The sequence below is a fragment of the Triturus cristatus genome, chromosome 6, assembly GCF_964204655.1.
Source record: "Triturus cristatus chromosome 6, aTriCri1.1, whole genome shotgun sequence".
NCBI lineage: Eukaryota > Metazoa > Chordata > Amphibia > Caudata > Salamandridae > Triturus > Triturus cristatus.
Window position 1 is genome coordinate 1559564217 of NC_140589.1, and position 18611 is coordinate 1559582827.

General features: G+C 41.7%; 1 protein-coding gene across 1 annotated transcript in view; it reads left to right on the forward strand.

Annotated features, from left to right (window-relative positions):
• Positions 1–18611, forward strand: part of PCSK2 (proprotein convertase subtilisin/kexin type 2) — an 845391-nt gene that overhangs the window by 812134 nt on the left and 14646 nt on the right. The window contains exon 11 of the mRNA XM_085612711.1: positions 5568–5795. Coding sequence (XP_085468837.1) covers positions 5568–5795 — 228 coding nt within the window. The remainder of the gene's footprint in view (positions 1–5567; positions 5796–18611) is intronic.

Here is an 18611-nt window from a genome sequence, read left to right on the forward strand (position 1 = left end):
ATTCTAAGCAGACCTACTAGTCTTGAATTGTCCTATGGGCAAGTTCAGTTTTTGTCAGAGATCAGTTCCGTCACTTCTCCCTACAGTGTCCATGAACTTGCTCAACTATACATACTATCACTGCCCCAAATCTCCTTTACTTGACCATTGATTCTTCCTATTCCACTCTCCTTTTCCATGTGTGCACCCTTCCACCTTAGAAGATAGATATGGATCATGAGGGGAGTTGTACATTTTAGCTATCTCATTTCTGTTATCTTGCCCCAGATTTGTCTTCTATACCTACAACTGCAAGTTTCAGTCTTGTCACACTATTGAACTCGAGGGTGTAAATGTTAGGATCGGGTAAATCTCTTCACAAGTAGCCGGGATGTCTCTTCTTTAAGGATGGCTTTCCTGTACATTCATTAATTGACCGGTTCTAGGTGCCAATTATTTTTGTTCAGTGGCGCACAGATGTTTGTCAACACGTTTTGAACCCGCAGAACAATTTAACGGTTATCCTCAGGACACAGAACTGTTATCCACGCTAAAACAAATAATCAAAAACAAACAAATGCACCTTACTATCTCCATAATACCATAATGGGTCTGAAATACCTCAGCATAAAGTAGCTATAATTAACTCGTGAAGGTTGCTGCATTGGCATACACTTGATGCTCAAATTATTTTTTCTGAAAAAGATTTCCATATAAAAAGGTCACTTCACCTATGTAAAACTATATAACAGACTTTTACTGCCAAGTGGTAAAAATGGAAAACAACTCACAAGCGCGATATTTGCATCAATACGATGTTCAAAATCTTTCTTTCTAAAAATATATATGTATATATAGGTCACATAATCTATATACAACTGTTCTAAAAGTAGCATTTTCAGAATTGCAAATAAATATTCAACTTTATCATAAGTTTGGATTTTACCTTGTGATTCCAGAGACACCAGACTTAAAGAGTTTATGTCTTCTTCCCAATTAGAAAATACATTTATAAAATGTACAAATGTAATCCCAATGTTACCCTATTGGAGATATAAGCCTTGCAGTAGTGAAAACAAATTTGATAGTTTTCACTACCAGGACATTTGCTACTTAAACGTACATGTACTGCCATTTAAATACAGTGCACCCTGCCCTCTGGGTTTCCCAGGACTTTCGCCTTTGGTGTGACTAATATGTCTAAAAAGGGAAGCTATGGGCCTGACACAAGTTTATTTTGGCAGGTCGACATGGCAGTTGTAAACTGCAAACAGGTTCTGCAATGGCAGGTCTGAAACTTGGCTTAAGGGCAATCAGTTGTGCAGGCCCACTAGTAGCATTTAATTTACAGGCCTTTACTTTACTAGGGAGTTGTACGTAAATTAAATATGCAAATTGAGGATACACCAATATTCCACTGTTTAGGGGCGAGTGCACAAACACTTTTGCACTGGTAAGCTGTGGAAAAGCGTGCAAAATCCTAATACTAGCAAAAACTATGTCAGAAAAGTGGAGGAGAAAGACCAAATGTTAGAAGGAAGAACACCATGAGGCTGTCAGGTATAACAACCCCTAAAAGGTAATAAAAGAAGAAACACTCTGAGCCCTTTTTTAGTATTGTGTAGTGTGCTCCTACAATGTGAGTCTGAGTATAGGTGAGATTGACACCCGTAAGAACTATAAGCAAAATAAAATAGTGCAGCCATATTACTGTAATAACCTGAGCCAGTGCATGCATATGGCTGAATGGCTTACCACAACTGAGATTCAGTACATCAAGATAGTTTGTTTTGAACAAACTACACTGCCATCCACCTATGCAGGCTCTTATCATTAAGTAAATTAGCAACATATACCTCAATGTCATAAACATTTATTTGTTTGGTCTTCCCAATACTGAAGCCAAGAGTTTGGCATATTACTTTGCCTAATAAAAACACATTTCTTGAGACCTGTCAAATGTGTTCTAGAGCACAAGCTGGTAATCAACTTCATCAATAATTAATGAACTGAGAGAGCCGATGCCTCTTTCCTGTGAAAGAGGGATAGTCCAGATGCTTGTCAGGCTCTATGGTAGTCAACTTATGGACAATCTTCTCCATGTCCAACTCTTGAATTAGAAATATTCAAGCATAGGTACAAGAAGAACATTGCAGAAAGCTCACAATGACTTCCACTACCATAACAAGAAACATGTTTCACAAACAGCTTCCCTTCTCAAATCCGATACTAACAACTTTGAGGTGCCAGTATCTGATAAATGGTTTAGGACCACAGATGTAATCGTAAAACATTAATGCATTCCCCTATGACTCCCAAATAGGAGGGGTGTGGCCTTTCATGTACCCTCCTGTTTCCAATTCCTAATGGGTCACAAACCCCCTTTTGCAAGGGTGATTTGTTTAGCAAAACAATGTAATAGTAATTATATTTAATAGGTTGATGCTTTTGACCCATAGCCTTACCATTGATTGATTGTTTCATTCTTCCCAATTTAAATTTTGTTATGAAATTCTCTCATGCGATAATCTCTTTTTTAAATTTTTTTTTTTTATTTGAACAGGAAAATACACAAAAAAGAGAGTGCACAGTCAAGATATATAGCATCAGATATAGAGCATAAATAATAACGAGCTACAAACTAAACCCAAACCACATAATTGTGAAATCACACTTTATAATAGCTTTAAAACTCACTCCATAGTAAATTCGTAATACATCTTATCTGAGTAATTTAAAATATGTTTCCAAAAGGTCCACATTAAGGTACCACTAAAAGATATAGAAATTCCCTATAGTTTCTACTAAAGAATGTCAAAACCTAAGTAGAAATGATTGTTACTTGATTAAAGTGCATACAATCCTTACAGCAGATATCCCTCTAATCACTTAGAAAGTGCAATGTGCAGAAGAATAAAGTGCATACAAATCCAGCAGCAGATATACTTCTAATCGCTTCAAAAGTCCCATGTGCAAAAAATGTGTTTGAAGGATAAAAGAGGGCCCTGGAATACTTAAAGTGCATTGTGCTAATAGCAAGAATCTAATCTAAAACATTTTTTTGACAAACCCTAAGTAGAAATCATTCTTACTTGATTAAAGTGCATAGAATCATAATGACAGTTATCCCTCTAATCACTTAAAAAAGTGCAATGTGCAGAAGAATAAAATGCATACAAATCCAGCAGCAGATATACTTCTAATCGTTTCAAAAGTGCCATGTGCAAAAATTTGTTTGAAGGATACAAGAGGGCCCTGCAAAACTTAAAGTGTGTTGTGCTAATAGCAAGAATCACCTAGATCCTATAATCACCTTTCGTTCTCAAGCACATTAAAAGAAAAATCTTGCCAGATACCTCTGAATCTTAAAGTTGCTCCTATATGCTTGGCATAGGCCTCTTCTAATCTGCAGGTCCTGGAAGTTTTATTAAACCAATGCTCAATACTAGGTTGTTTATTGGTTCTCCAGTTCTGAAGGACAAGTGACCTAGCAACTGCGATAAAAATTAATATAAAATACTCCTGATGTTTTGTGAAACACTTGATTTCTCCTGATGAGCCAAATAACACCAACAATTGGCAAGGACAAAATAAGAGACATCACGGCAAAAATTGCCTTGCAGAAGTGCTGCAAATCATTACATTCATAGAATATATGCACCCAGCCACCATTACCATTTTTGTTGCATCGAGAACATTGATTCGGGCTTGTTTGAAACATTTTGGAGAGTCTTTCGGGTGTATAATATAATAACCATCTAGATAAAAAATTCATTCTCTTATAGTTAGCGCCTCTAAATGCTTTATTTGCTAACTCACTTAGTTGTTTCCATTCTTTGACATTAAACTTACAGCCAGTCTCCGAGTAGAGTTTTTGGAGTTCTTTTGTCAAGATCTCGTCAGAATGGGCCGCTTGATGAAGCAGCCGATACCAACATCCGACCCCCACCATTTTATTAGCCATCTGCTTAGTGATTTGATGTGCCATTTCGCCCAACATGGTATAATTGTTTTTAAGGAAATTAGCTAGCTGTAAGAAATTAAGGGGCCTATTAGCAAGAAGTTGCGATATTTATCGCAAAACACGCTTAGCGCGTTCGTTTTTATCGCTGCCTATCGCTGGATATTTTAGCGGGAAAAATATGCTATCAGCAACGTTTTTCTCCATTGTGCTAAAATATCCAGCGATAGCGGCGAAATGCATGAATATCGCTGGAAATCCAGCGATATTCACGCATTAACGCCAATGGGGACTTAACCTGAAGATCCACCTCCCATTGGATAAACAGGTAAGTCATGTTTTTAGCAAGCGTTAGGTTATAGCGATAATCGCGCTTAGCGCGATTTTTTTCATCGCTTCGCCTGCCTTGCTAATAGGCGATAGCTGTGTTAGCGACTGATTTCAGTCGCTAACAGTTTGGGTACGCCCACTTTGCATGTCATTAGCGATAAATATCGCTGACATGCAAAGCGGGCCCCAAAACCGGTCGCTATCGCCTAAAAGCTGTCGCTAACTGCTGTTAGCGACAGCTTGCTGATAGGGCGATAGAAATATCGCCGCTTTAGCAGCAAAAAGTGCCGCTAAAGCGGCGATATGGCCCTTGCTAATATGCCCCTAAGAAAGAGGCCAGTAGTCAGTGTACTGGCTCGGAGTCGAACCGTTTCCCAGGTGATTAGGTTTTCGTGATTATAAAAATTCCCTAGCTGGAGAAAACCTAACTCTTGTCATACCTGATAAAGCCCTCTGGACAGTAGGAGACCTTCTGCTTCACAATCCTGTATATGGGTATATGCATGAAATCGAGGGATATTTCGCGATTTAAAAATAATTGAATTCTTTTGGCTAATTTCAGTATCACCTTGTACCTTGTTTTTTTGGGAAGTTTCGCCAAACGTAGAAAAATGGGGAGTGTTATAGCACTTTCCTTCAGCATGTGAGTTAGCAGAAAATTATCAAAAAACGGCTTTTCCACGCCGATAATCTCAGCAATTTTTCGATTTCTCCTTTTCTATGCTTCAGTGTCCCCCTGAGAGGCTTAATTCACTTTAGCAATTATACAAAGCTTTTAATAGTATTTGGATAAATTGTTTCTATTTCTTTTCCTTCATGGATAATGCAAGTAGTCAGAGTACGTTTTATTTCGCAGCCATATACATCGATAATGGCACCTAGTAAATATCAATTACAAACTATTGTTAATATTCTGTTGTTCAAGAACGTTTATGTATTCAAAATTCGAGTGTAAATCATTCCAGGACACATCAAACGAAAACATGTGAAAGTGCTGCAAAATAACAGCTTTTGACATTTCTGTGACTATATCGTGCTAAGTTTTTTAGCTCATTATTCAGAAAACAGTGGTTTTTTTGGTATTTCTATGAATGCGAATAATTAACTCTTTCTTCAGAAGAATCTGTAATGCATGAAGATTTTCTTAATGGGAAATATAACTATTATAACTAATTCACTCAAGAAGATAATGTTTGAGATATGTTGTGCTTTTTAAATATAATATTTGATTTCTGCAAAATCAACCATAAAGAATACATTGTACATAAGGGCAACCTTGTATTTCTATCCTATTTAGCCCAGAACTGAGCTGGAGAGACATGCAGCATCTGACAGTACTCACATCGAAAAGGAACCAGCTCCATGATGAAGTTCACAAGTGGCGGAGGAATGGTGTGGGCCTGGAGTTCAATCATCTTTTTGGCTATGGCGTATTGGACGCGGGATCGATGGTTAAGATGGCGAAAGAGTGGAAGATGGTTCCTGAGCGATTTCACTGTGTTGGAGGTTCAATCCAAGAAATGCAGTAAGTGTGAATCTCCTATTGTCAGTATGTACGTTTTGGAAGTACATAACAAAACTACAGCCACAAAACACCTGAATGCTGAATAAGAGAGAGGTTCATACTAACGATGAATAAGAGTTGAGGGCAGGAGCAGCCTGTGCTAGTTAGAGCACTAGAGCGAGCTAGGGGTGACTTGACAGACAATGATGAGGGAAAATAAAACAAATTAACAAAACACCTACCTTGCGCTCACTGCATCGGGGATGTGGCGTGTGCAACATTTTATTTTCCCTCCTCGTCGTCTGTCAAATCTCCCCATGCCCCGCTCACCATTCTTACCTGCACAGGCCACTCCTGGTTGAGGGTGGATGCAGGGTGCACTCAAAGAGGTGACATGGGAGGGTACTAACTGTGAAGAAGGGGATGTCAATGTCGATAGGGGCAAGGTTTCCCAATAATGAGACAACATTGGGTGGTTAATGTCATAGAAAGTGAGAGGCAAGGGATGTCTATGTGGTGAGTTAGGCTATGGGTTATCATATGAGACATTGTTCCTTGAAAAGCTAACTCTGACCATGTCCTGGGCTCTGCTAGACATGCCCAGGGTCAGTGCTATGTTAAACACAAACACATATATTGAGGTACACTAATAATTGGCATGAACTACCCTAAAAGTCCCTATTATATAATAGGTTCAGGGGATGAAAACAATCTATAAGTCCCTAATATATAATAGGGCCTGGCAGTTTAGAGTCTAGCAGCCTTTGTTCACTTGCACAGAGCCTGAGGTAATTTTAAAAGCAGCCCTATGTTGCAGCACTGCTTTTAAAAGTAAAACTCACTACAAACTTGACTTTGGTGTCATGGCACCTTAAACGGTATAATCTACCTTATGTTTACATTGTGGGTACCCTCAAGGTCTCTCCCAGGTGTTCCAGGGGTAGGAGTTAATGCAACTATAAGCAGGGTCCCTATAAAAGAGGTTTTATAAACCCTGGTGAGTGAAATCTGCCCATAATATTTCTCCCAAGTGTAGGAAATTCACAACACATTCAACCTCGGTGCTGTGAGTGCTGTGAAATACTTTTCACTGATTTTTAATCCATTGTTTGATTTTTCTAAAGTTGTTCTAGGTCTGACTAGTAGTTATTGTAACTCAAAACTAGGGATACCATGGAGCTGGATTGGACTAAACTGACTAAACTCAGGCTGGCTGAGCTTAGGGTTCTTTGTAAGGCCAGGGGGCTACCTGCTACTAACAAGATTAGGAAGGCAGTGCGGGTTAGGTTCCTTAAGGCCTGGGGAAGATCAGTTCTAGAAACCCCTCCAACCACCTCCAGGAAGTGGGTGATGATCTCCTTTTCCTTTCCTCTAGCACCAAGTTAATGCGTCCCGTTGATGGGGGGAGGACAGGCTCCCCTAAGCAAGGCTCTATGTGGGCCCTTAAAGGGGGAGATAGCCCTAAGAGAATGGGAGTTAATACTATGTGAAAAAAGTGGGAGAGGGAAGAGAGAGACAGAAGAAATGGTTTCAGTGATAACGATGAAGAGATTGAAGAGTGGGTTTAACCCCAAGTGAATAGTGCCCAGGTACAAAGGGGGGGACATTGACAAATGACTCACAGCATTTGAGAAAAACCCCTTGAGATGTAGGGATCTGTTCCAAGCAATGGGGTTCACTTTTGTGGGAACTGATTCCAGTAGTTGGGAGGGTTAGGCTCCTGACCTTGCAGGGGGATGAGGAGAAATCCTACTCTCACATGAGGCAACGTTTAGTTGAGAAATTTGGTTTGACCCCAGAACAGTAAAGGGTGAAATTCAGGGATACCCAGAAAGTCAACACCCAGTCCTGGATGGGCTATGTGGATCGCTCAGAGAAGGCACTATGAGGCTATATTGATGGTTACAAAGTAAACACACATAGGGTTGTATCATTTGTCTAGGAAGGAACATATTTTGTCTCTGGGCAAGAGAAGTTATGCGAGTACCTAGTGGACTCTAAGCTGTCTAATCCTAGGAAACTGGCCAGGAAAGCTGATGAGTGGGTGAGAACTTGGGTATCCAGTTAGGTCCTGTGGGGTATGATCAAAAGAAGGAAGGGCAGGTTCCCCCAAGGGGGAAGCCCCGGGGAAAGAACCACAAAAACCTAAACAAAGAAGGGGTAGTCAGTGCCAACCCAAGTTCAAAGGGGGGGGGGGGGGGTGCCAGGGAAATAATGGTAGGTTCTTTGACCCCTCAAAGTTGGGAAAGTGCTTTGACTGTAATCAGCCAGGGCAAAAAAGGGAGATACAGTCTGCACCAAGAAGCTCTCCACTGGTGGACAGTCCACAGGTCTTGCTGGTATAAATGTGGGCATGGAGAGTGCCCTAGAGAGGGGTAGGGAAGGGACAGAGGCAACCCTAGTCTCCCTGGGAGGGGTGGATATTGCAACCTTGGTTATCTTACCTCCAAGCATGGATAAGTACAGGCAGAGGCCTAAAATCAATGGGGCTGAGGTGGAAGCTCTGAGAGACACAGGGGCCAGTGTGACTATGGTTACGAGCACACTGGTGTTTCAAGAGTAGATCCTACCTGGTGGGTTTTACCAGGTGACTAGGCAGACAGCAGCACAAAGCTCCATCCCCTGGCTAGGGTGGATTTGGAATGGAGAGCTGTGACAGCCCCATAAGAGATAGCTGTGTCTCCTGTGCTCCTATTACAGTGTTTGCTGGGAAATAATCTTGAAGCTTCTGAGTGGTCAGGTGGTGAAATAATATTGAGAATATTGGAGCTCTGTGAGTGGGCATGTTCTGTGACCAGGTAAGAGACTATCCGGAAGGGAAATGGGGAATACTTATCCTCTGGAACAAGAGGACAAGCATCGCAGGACAAGGGCAATGGATCTGGCTCGCCTAGGCAACTCCAGAGGCGCAGCAGGAATCTGACCCTGAAGGGGTGGATCTGGCCTCTGAGTAAGGGACTCCATCCCTACCACACGAGTAGGTGAACTCTGCAGAGAGGAGTTGTGTCAGGGACAAAGCGACTGTCCCACTCTTGAGAGTTTGAGGCTGATTGCCTTAAAGCAAGAGGAGGGGGATGACAGTCACAAAATCTACTGGAAAGATGGATTGCTCTATACTGAGGCCAGAAACCTCAAGGAAGGGGTCACCAGGAGAGTGGTGGCGTCCCAGAAGTACAAAGTATTCATCCTGACTTTAAGTCGTTATATCCTCTTGGCAGGACATTTGTGGCATACCAAGTCTTGGAACCAGTTGGTGAACCATTTCTACTGGCCTGAATGTCTGAGAAGGTAAAGGAGTTCTGTAGATCCTGTGTCACCTTTCAGGCCAGTGGCCCTTTGAGAGGGTGGTGCTGTATATTGTTGCCCCCCTAATGAAACCCACTGCATCAGGGAATAAGTATATGTTGGTAACAGTGGACCATGCCACAAGATACCCTGAGGCAATAACCCTCAGAACACTCACTGCTCCTGCAGTGTCTACTGCCATACTCAGGGTGTTCAACAGAGTGGGGTTCCCAAAGGATGTTGTTTCAGATAGGGACAAAAACCTCCTGTCCAGCTGTCCGAAAGCAATGTGGATGAATGTGGGATTACCTACAAGTTCAAAACCCTATATCACCCTGGTCTGGTGGCGAGGTTCAATGGGTTGTCTCACAAACTCAGGAGGATATGGCATGTTCTCCTCCTGTGCCTAATGTTTGCCTATAGGAAGGTCTAACAAAAAGGGGTTGGATCCAGTACTGTTGAGTTGTTTGGGCAACCTGTGAGGGGGCCACTGAACCTGCTGCGAGAGAGACTTTGGAGAAGCCTCACAAAGAAGGACAATGTGCTTGAGTATGTACTAGGGCTGGGATCTTGCATGGTAGAGTACATGTACAAGGCAAGCTGGAAGCTGGAAGCCAGCCAGGAGCACATGAAGCACTGGTAAGATCTGAAGACTGCAATGCCTGAGTATGCTCCAAGTCAATTAGGATGGGTGCTGGAGCCTTTGGCTCCTAGGGCCATCCACGACAAGTGGACTGGGCACTATCCAATCATTCCAAAGAAGGGTGAGGCTACTTACCTGGTTGACTTTATCTCCCCCAGGAACTCTCACAAGGTCTTGAAGGTCAACAGATTGAAACTCTACCATGACAGGGCAGACATGAGCATGTTGTTGGTCACCGATGAGGGTGGAGAGGGGGAGACTGAGCCAGTGCCCATTCTCATCTCCAACAGTGTGCATGATGGGTCAGTGGAGGGAGTTGTATACTCTCCCACATTGACAGGCCAGCAGCACAGAGACTGCAAGCTGGTGCTGGAATACTTTGCTGGCCTGTTCTCATTGGCCTCAAGTGTCATTGATTGGTGTGTGCACCACATTGACACTGGGGACAGCCTACCTGTCAAAATAAACTGTACATTTTGTCTGATCATGTCAGAAACAGCATTAAGGATGAGGAAGCTAAGATGCCCAGGCTGGGGGTAAATGAGCCCTCTGACAGTCCATGGGCCAGCCCATTTGTGCTGGTGCCCAAACCTAATCCCCAGGGGAGATAGAAGGAGTTAAAGTACTGTGTGGACGACATAGGACTCAATGCAGTCACAAAGACTGATGCTCACCCTATATCCTAGAGCTTATGAGCTCATTGATAGGTTATGGGCTGTTAAGAATCTAAGTATATTTGATTTGTCTTCAAGCTACTGGCAGATTGCCCTTTGGATTAAAGAATGCCCCTGCAACCTTCCAAAGGCTGGTGTACAGGGTTCTGACTGGGGTGAAACAGTTCAGTGCAGCTTACCTGGATGATATAGCTGTATACAGTTCTACCTGGGAGGATCACTTAAACCAATTGAGGGAAGTGCTTCAGGCCATGCAGCGGGCAGGCCTGACTATTAAGGCCAGCAAGTGGCAAACTGGGCGGATATCTGTGGTGTACTGGGACACCTTGTAGGTGGAGGCCATGTACAGCCTCTCCAGGACAAAATCCAAACCATTTTGGAATGGTCAGCTTCTATTACCCAGACACAGGTCAGGGCCTTCCGTGGACTGACTGGGCACTATAGAAGGTTTGTTCAGAACTATGGGACCATTGTGGCTCCCCTGACAGAACTCACTTCTAAGACAAGGCCAAAGAATGTTTTGTGGACCCCAGAGTGTCAGAAGACTTTTGACACTTGGAAAGATGTTATGTGTTCAGCCCCAGTGTTGCAGGCCCCTGACTACACCAAGGAATGTGTTGTTCCGATGATTCAGAACATGGGAAAGGGGCAGTGTTGGTGCAGGTAAATGAAGAGGGCGTTGATCAGCCAGTTGTCTTTATTAGCAGGCGATCTCTCCACGGAGAACAAAGATGGAGTGTCAATAAGAGGAAAGCCTTTGCTTTGGTGTGGTCCTTGAAAAAGCTGAGACAATAACTGTTTGGTACTCACCTTTGTGTTCAAACTGACAGCAGACTCTTCATGTGGCTTATGTAGATGAGGGTGGAGAATCCCAAGCTATTGAGGTGGTCCATTTCCCTACGGGGTATAAACTATACAGTGGAACACAGACCTGGGGTTGCCGATGCCAATGCAGATGGAATTTCAAGGTTTTCCACTTAGCTGATGAGAAAGACTACCTGGGTGCAGGTTAATTACCCCTCAACTCTGTTTTAGTGGGCCATCTTAGAAAATTACCCTTTTGGGCCTCTTCACCCCCATTTGTTTGTGCTGAATGGAACTGGTGGTAACAGACTCTGACTGTGTCCTAGGCTCTGCTAGTCAGGCCCAGGGCCAGTGCTATGTTAAACACAAACACATACATTGAGGTACACTTATAATTGGCATGACTTACCTATTAGTCCCTAGTAGATAATAGGGCCAGGGGATGAAAGCTACCTATAAGTACCTAGTATATAATAAGGCCTGGCAGTTTAGAGACCAGCAGCCTTTATTGCATGTGTGCACTGCTGAGGTAAAAGCAGCCCTATGTTGCAGCACTGCATTTAAAATTTTCTTTAAACTCGACTTTGGTGGTGTGGGACTTTAAAAGTGATAATATACCTTATTTTTACGTTGTGGCTACCCCCAGGATCTCCCCGTATGAGGAACTCTAACCCTTTCCCCAAATGGTTTCTAGGGCCTGATTCAGAAAGCTTTTGTGTACCTAATGAATACTTAACTGAGCAAAGTAGCAGCATTTACAGCTGCAAATTCATCTTTTCAATTCACTACTTGTGAATTTCCATTTGTAAATTAATTTTCTTAATCATACCGTAAGGACTGCCTAAACATACATATGACTAAATTTCTTCAAAGTGGTATGATGTTAGTTAAGCAAGCAATTCGAAGTTTACATTTAATAAGCATGAAGTATATTAATTTGCAAGATGGGATAAATGAAGGATCAACACTACGACTGGTAGCAGTGTAGGGTAAGAGGTTATTCCAAAGGGAAAATGTTTTCATTGTGGAGGGAATAAAGCAGGATCAAGTTTTAACTATTCATAAATTAACAAATGCTAGATTTCCAAATGCTTACATGTTAGCACCTGCCAGTACTCATGGTAAATATTTGGTAGGAGGCTTCAGTTGTCTCCTTTGGTCTTGTGAAAACTGTGGTCCATATTCACAAAGATAAATATACCCTTGTAGATTTACTCATGTGCATATTTACTAGTGATCATCTCTCTTTCTGGATTTAAAATTGATTTTCTGCCCAAATGCAAAAATAAGATGTCAAAGTGTGGAAAGTGTTTTTTGCTGACACTTATCCAGCTTTTCTTGAAACAGTTGCTGCTGCAAACACATAAAGTGCAGCTAGGCAAAGTTTGTTTCACAAGTCAGCTACCACTGAAGCCAGAAAGTATGCTAAACATTTGGCTACAAGCAAACAACATGTAAATCACTAATGTCTGCCCTGTCACACAAGAACCATCAGGCTGTCATTGGGCAGGGACAGATTATTTGTGGGAGGGGAGTATTGCTAGGTTCATAATTAAGGTCAGAGTGACCCAAAACACAGAGGGGCTTATTTACAAGCCCCTTGCGTCCCCGGTGCATCACTTTTATTGACACACCTACGTTGCAGTTTGCTTGCCCATATTTACAATGTCTTTGTGTGGCTTATCATAGCTTTTTAAATATGGCCACGCATTTTGCATGAAAGGGGCGTTCCATGTGTGTTGCTGTTGGTGTTCCCAAACAACACTCATGGATTCTGCTGCATTCCTACATTTACAAGGTTTTGTAAACCTGGAAATGCGTCAGAATCCTATATCTCCCCAGGGGAGGCATGTGAGTGACCAACGAGGAGAAATACCTTTATTTGTAGTTCTTTCTGTATAGAAGGAGGAAAACACCATCAATTATTGTTTTTATGCAACAAGGTGTCCCTTCCTGCACAACAATCATCCCTGCAGCACAGGCAACCTTGCACCATACGTTAACGCTAGGCAGCCAATCATGCGCCAGCACAGAGGAAAGCACAGGGATGCTTCGTATTGCTGTAATATGAGGCCTCCTCGTGCTTTTAAAATGACGCAGTTTAGCACAGTAAGATGGCTTGCCGCGCCGCACAGCATAATTTCCTCGTAAATGAGGCCCAGTGTATATCGTCATTGGGTAGATGTGAATGTTTTTTCCCACATGGTAATAGACAGAGTTTATTAACAATTTAGGACTAGTTCATGCATGCACATCACATTTTATCTAAATTCTTCAGCCACAGTCTTGAAGGCTTGAGTGCTGCAAATAATCTGTCTTACATTAGATTTAATGATATATATAGGGTGTACTACAAACACCCTTAATAAATGACCACATTATATAACATTTACCTGAAAAAGGTGCTTCTTCAAGATCTCACTGGATTTTTTTGAGCTCCTGTTCCTTAGTTTGAAACTGGTCTGCCGTGTGCTATACGGTTTGTCGAAACTTTCCTTCTCCGATTCTGTTTATCAGGGAAATCTCCACATACAACATGAAAGTAGACATATGTTGGAAATGTTTTCCTCTTACATGTCATTTTCTCTGCTGAGGAAAAGAGCAGCGAGTTGCCTGCGTGCCCCAGGCGTTTTTTCAAGGCTCAGAAATGCAGCTCTGCAGGGATAAGTCAAACCGCTGCGATTTGAGTCTGCACAGTAATTATTATACAAGGTTCATATATTCAACCCAGCTGTCACACTGGAGTCCCTATTAAAATCAAGGAAAATAGGCTGCCTGCAAAGTATATTATAAAGTCAGAGTCGAACAAATATACCCTAACGTTGGCTGTGGATTCGGCGCCAACGTAACAATGAAGAATATTGACGTAGGCAGAGGTTTCAGGGAAGATTGCATTTCCTTTTAGTGGAGACCTCACCAGTGCCCTCAAGTTACAAATTACAGGCCTGCCACAGACCCACAGGACACAAAACATGACACAGTCGATCCTAGGAGAGTCTCTAGAGCAAGACAGAATGCAATCTGTTAGGGGTTCATTGGGCCTCTTTGCAGAAGTTTCGGCAATCTTATTACTTTTTATAGTAAAAACGAAGATTAGAGCTTTCTGAAATGCATGTAAACATGAAAATAAAACATTTTGCCATGAGCATCTGTTTGTAGCTCACCAGATCTATAAATTATGTCATATGCAGAATTAACGTCAGTCTTTTACTTTATATTGTAAACATGCATTTGGGGTTTATGAAATACATTGAAACAGAAAAATAAATAAATTCGCATTCATTTAAATAATAATCTTACATTTTCAAAAAGTGAATATCAAATAGTATGCAACCCATGGAAGTAAGCATTTATTGAATACAAGCTGGTATCGAATTTCTTTAATACAGTGGAGTTGTAATTTCTCTAGTCATCTGTAATAAGAAAATAGTGTAACTGCTCAACTCTAATAGTTTATTACAGCTGGCGTTTAAAGGATGAAAAGAAAGATTTATGTTTTGATTCTTCTGGTCTATATTTTCGAAATTGAACATTGAACAACATAAAGAATGTATTCAGAGTGAGGTGTAGGCCTGGGCTAAAATTCTGTTCAGCTCGTGGAAATTGCGATAATTTGACATTTTCGCATTCTGCGGAGAGCGCGAAAATGTAAAAATTTCCGCAATCCGCATCTTACCGGAATTTTTTTTCTTTCTCGCGCTGTAAAAAAATACATTCTCGCGTGCGCGCGATCGCCTTACCTGAATCCCCGCGTTCGCCAACAAGTTTTCCCGATCCGGTCGCGTTCTCCACGAGATGTTGGATTGTTGGTAGCCATTTGCGCTGTCTCGCGACAGTTTGCGCCCGCATTAACGTCATTTGTCACGCGATCACGTCATTCGTCGGGCGATCACGTCTTTCTTCTCGCGATCATGCACCGCGAGAGTATGAGATGATAGAGATCTCGCGCCTGTGAGCAACCGCATGGGTAAGTTGGTGAGCCGCGATCACACATAAAATACCGCGAACGGGCGGGAAAAAAACTTCCGCGTCTTCGCGATATTTCTGCGTCTTTGTATAGATTTTTACCATTTTCGCGATAGTTTGCGAAAGTGAATTTCGCAAATTCCGCCCACCCCTAGTGATGTGTGTGAATTGATGGAAAACGAAAACTGAAACCACATTGGAGGAAACCAAATCATGAAAAACCAATGTTAAGGAAAGACAATTTTAAGGAAATACAAATAAATCGAAAATTAAAGGGAACAGTGTGGGTTGTTTGGGTTCAAAGATAGATAATGTTTAGGATAATGAGGGGTTTTAGGGGTCAGGAATAATTGGAGTTTGGGCATAGAAACAGGTTTTAGGGTACAGAGATGGACGGAGTGTAGGGGAGGTAAAAGGTTGATGGTATTCCATGAAATTATTTTCTATGCAATCACATACAACCATTTATAGAAATGTTTTTAATGTTTCAAAGGTGTAGTTCATTACTGGAAAGCACAAATCTCTCCGAATGTTGTCTTGAATTCTGAGCTATGATGCTTTCCTAATTGGATTGGCATTAAAATGATTCTATGATGTTTTGCAACCTCACCTCCACCTTGTGAACTTTGGTTCACTCAGATACCCATGCATTGACTAACACACCTTGTACACGCTCATTCATTCAAGCACTCAGGATTTGAGAGGTAGGAATGTGGATTCACCGTTACCAGAGGTAGGCACTCACTTGTGATGCAGGCAAAAAAGGCCTGGTCACACTACTTTTACTGCTAAACACCGTTTGTTGCCACCACCATACTACATACATTATTTTGTGACAGTGTCAGTAGTGGTCTGTCACTACTGAGGACTTGTTTGTTGCCCCTCTCTAGGTCTAGGACAGGTGCAGGACCAGTTGCATATCAAAGACAGACTTAGGCCTTTAATTACAGAATAATATAGTATGAGGCTGGGACCAAATAATCAAGATAATGGGACACCAGATACTCAAAGGTGGACACACAGGCAGCCTACTCAACTGTACATCATGTATAGGACATGCCCACCCCTACAGACATTGTTGTATTTTGAATTTTTCATTGGGTTCAAGAGTATTGTCAGCAGGAGTAGGATGTACGGTATGTGAGAACCGCCAGAGCTCGATTCACAAAGCTAAACTTGCCAGCAAATCTTTTTATGTGCAGAGTTCTCTGCACGACTGTGGAGTTTCCCCAGGCGTAAAGTTATTATTACATCATTTGTGAATACCTTAGAAGTGTAAACTTACCAAAAGTGTAAGTTTACCTTTTAATAGGGCCTCTAGTGTTTCTCAGTGTGCTAGTGGGTAGGGAACCAGTCAGGTATGGTTGGGATGAGTTAAGGGCAAATGTACTCTGAAATGGTGCATTTCCAATCACACAAGGTTACTAACATTGGGCCATACTATGCAGCATTTCAAGAAAAGCATACTGGGGATGTTGAGGTTCTGCACAATGAACTGGGGAAGGAGGGAGAAAAAGCACATTGGTGCTGTAAGTCTAGATTGCTAACAGTGGTCAAAATCCCAAATGATTTAAATACCAATTAATAGAGAGGATAGATTGAAGCAGGTGCTTGTAGCTGACACCGCTGGCAAATGTCCTCTTGGCAAATCCAATAGTCCAAGGCCATTGGATCTGGGATCTACGATGCATGGCCATGGCTTTCTCCAAATGCAATCAGTTGCAAGCAGTACAATTGTTATGTGCAGTGTGTGCAGTTGCAGCGCTGAACATGTATTTTGTGAAGACAGTAATAAATGTGTCTTTATCTTTGTCACTGGGGAGTCTGCATTCCACATAGCTACAACACCCTTTATTGTGCATGCTTCCAGCTCTTACTTTCTGAAAACAGAAGGCAACGTGTGTACCTCTTCTTTCGGCCTGTATATGTAAAATCAGTAAAATTATCAAAATGGGGACAATTGTCAATACAGCCAGAAATGCAATCGTGCCGGCTTTTGCACAGAGGTGTGAAGCACCTTTATGTTTTGGGAAAATTGCAAAGTCACAGTTTCCAATGAGAAGTTTTAATTTATTTTGCAATTTCAAAAATTCTCACATGTGAACTTATTCTTGCAGAAGTGAACCAAGGGGACATTTACACATTTAAAATACTTAGAAACAATGTATTTGAAGTTTAAAACGTGCTGTCTTTATTTTTTGTCGGAGGGGGAAATTTCTCGAGGCCGACACCTTGACAGGAGTATGGGGCATATGTATCAAACGATTTTGTATTCGCAAACGCTGCGATTCGCAAAAAAAAGGCGTTTGCGAATACAAAATCGCAAAATGAGATGTATGAGCCATTTTAGCATCGCATTATTAAGGAATCGCTAATTTTGCGATTTCTTACTTTTGCGTAAGCATTTAAGGAATCGCAAATTGCGATTCCTTAAATGCTATGTAACACGCACCCAAGTTGTGCGATTTCTCCTTAAGAAATCGCAAATTGCCACCAACTTCAAGTTGGTGGTAATTTGCGATTTCTTTGAAAAATGCACTTTTTGGCATTTTTCAAAGTGCCATGTGGCACACATACATGCCCTTAGGGCATGTATGTGCGCCATATGCGCACACATGCTAATTTCAGGGGTGCATCAGGGTGTCATCATGACACCCTTGCACCTTTGAAATTATTCTCAATTTGCGATTAGCATATTGCGATTCGCAATTTGAGAATGACTTCCCATTCAGTGCTATGGGCCTCATGGCCCATAGGAATGAATGGGAAGGTATTCCTTAATCGCGATTTTGTAATTTGCTAATCGCAATTAAGGAATATTAAGAGTTCGCAAAATATGTGCGAATTTTTAAATACATCCCGTTTTGCAATTCTCAAATAGCGATTCTCAAAAAATCGCTATTTGAGATTCGCAAATGGAGATTTTGATACATAAGCCCCCAGATCTCTTAATGTGTCTAGCATCCAAATGTGCCTTCTGAATTATCATTAAACTCGCACATTTGCACGAGGTCCCCTCTCCCTCAGCTCCCATTTTCCCACATGCAAAGTGGCATAATACTTGTGCAAATTTATACGTGAGTAAATTGATTTCTGAGTGTGGATTTATGCTTTGTGAATAGAAAACATGAAATGATGGTTGCAGAACAGCCATTGGCAGACATAAAATAACTTAAGTGTGCGGAGGTGTTTAGGAATTGAGCCTCCAGTACCAAGCTACTTTCGCCCTTTACTCAATCAATCACTCATTTATAGAGCGCAGCAAAGCACCCATGAGGGTGTCGAGGCGCTGGCGCTGTTTCGATCGTAGCCAGCAATAAAGGTTTTGGAAGTGCCGAGAGAACATCACTGTTCAGTTAAGACTGTGAGACTAGAGCAATTCTTCAATATAATGAAATTGAAAGCAATGATTCAACTTTGTTCTAATGAAAGTTTCATTAAGAACAGAGCCCACTGGTTAACGAA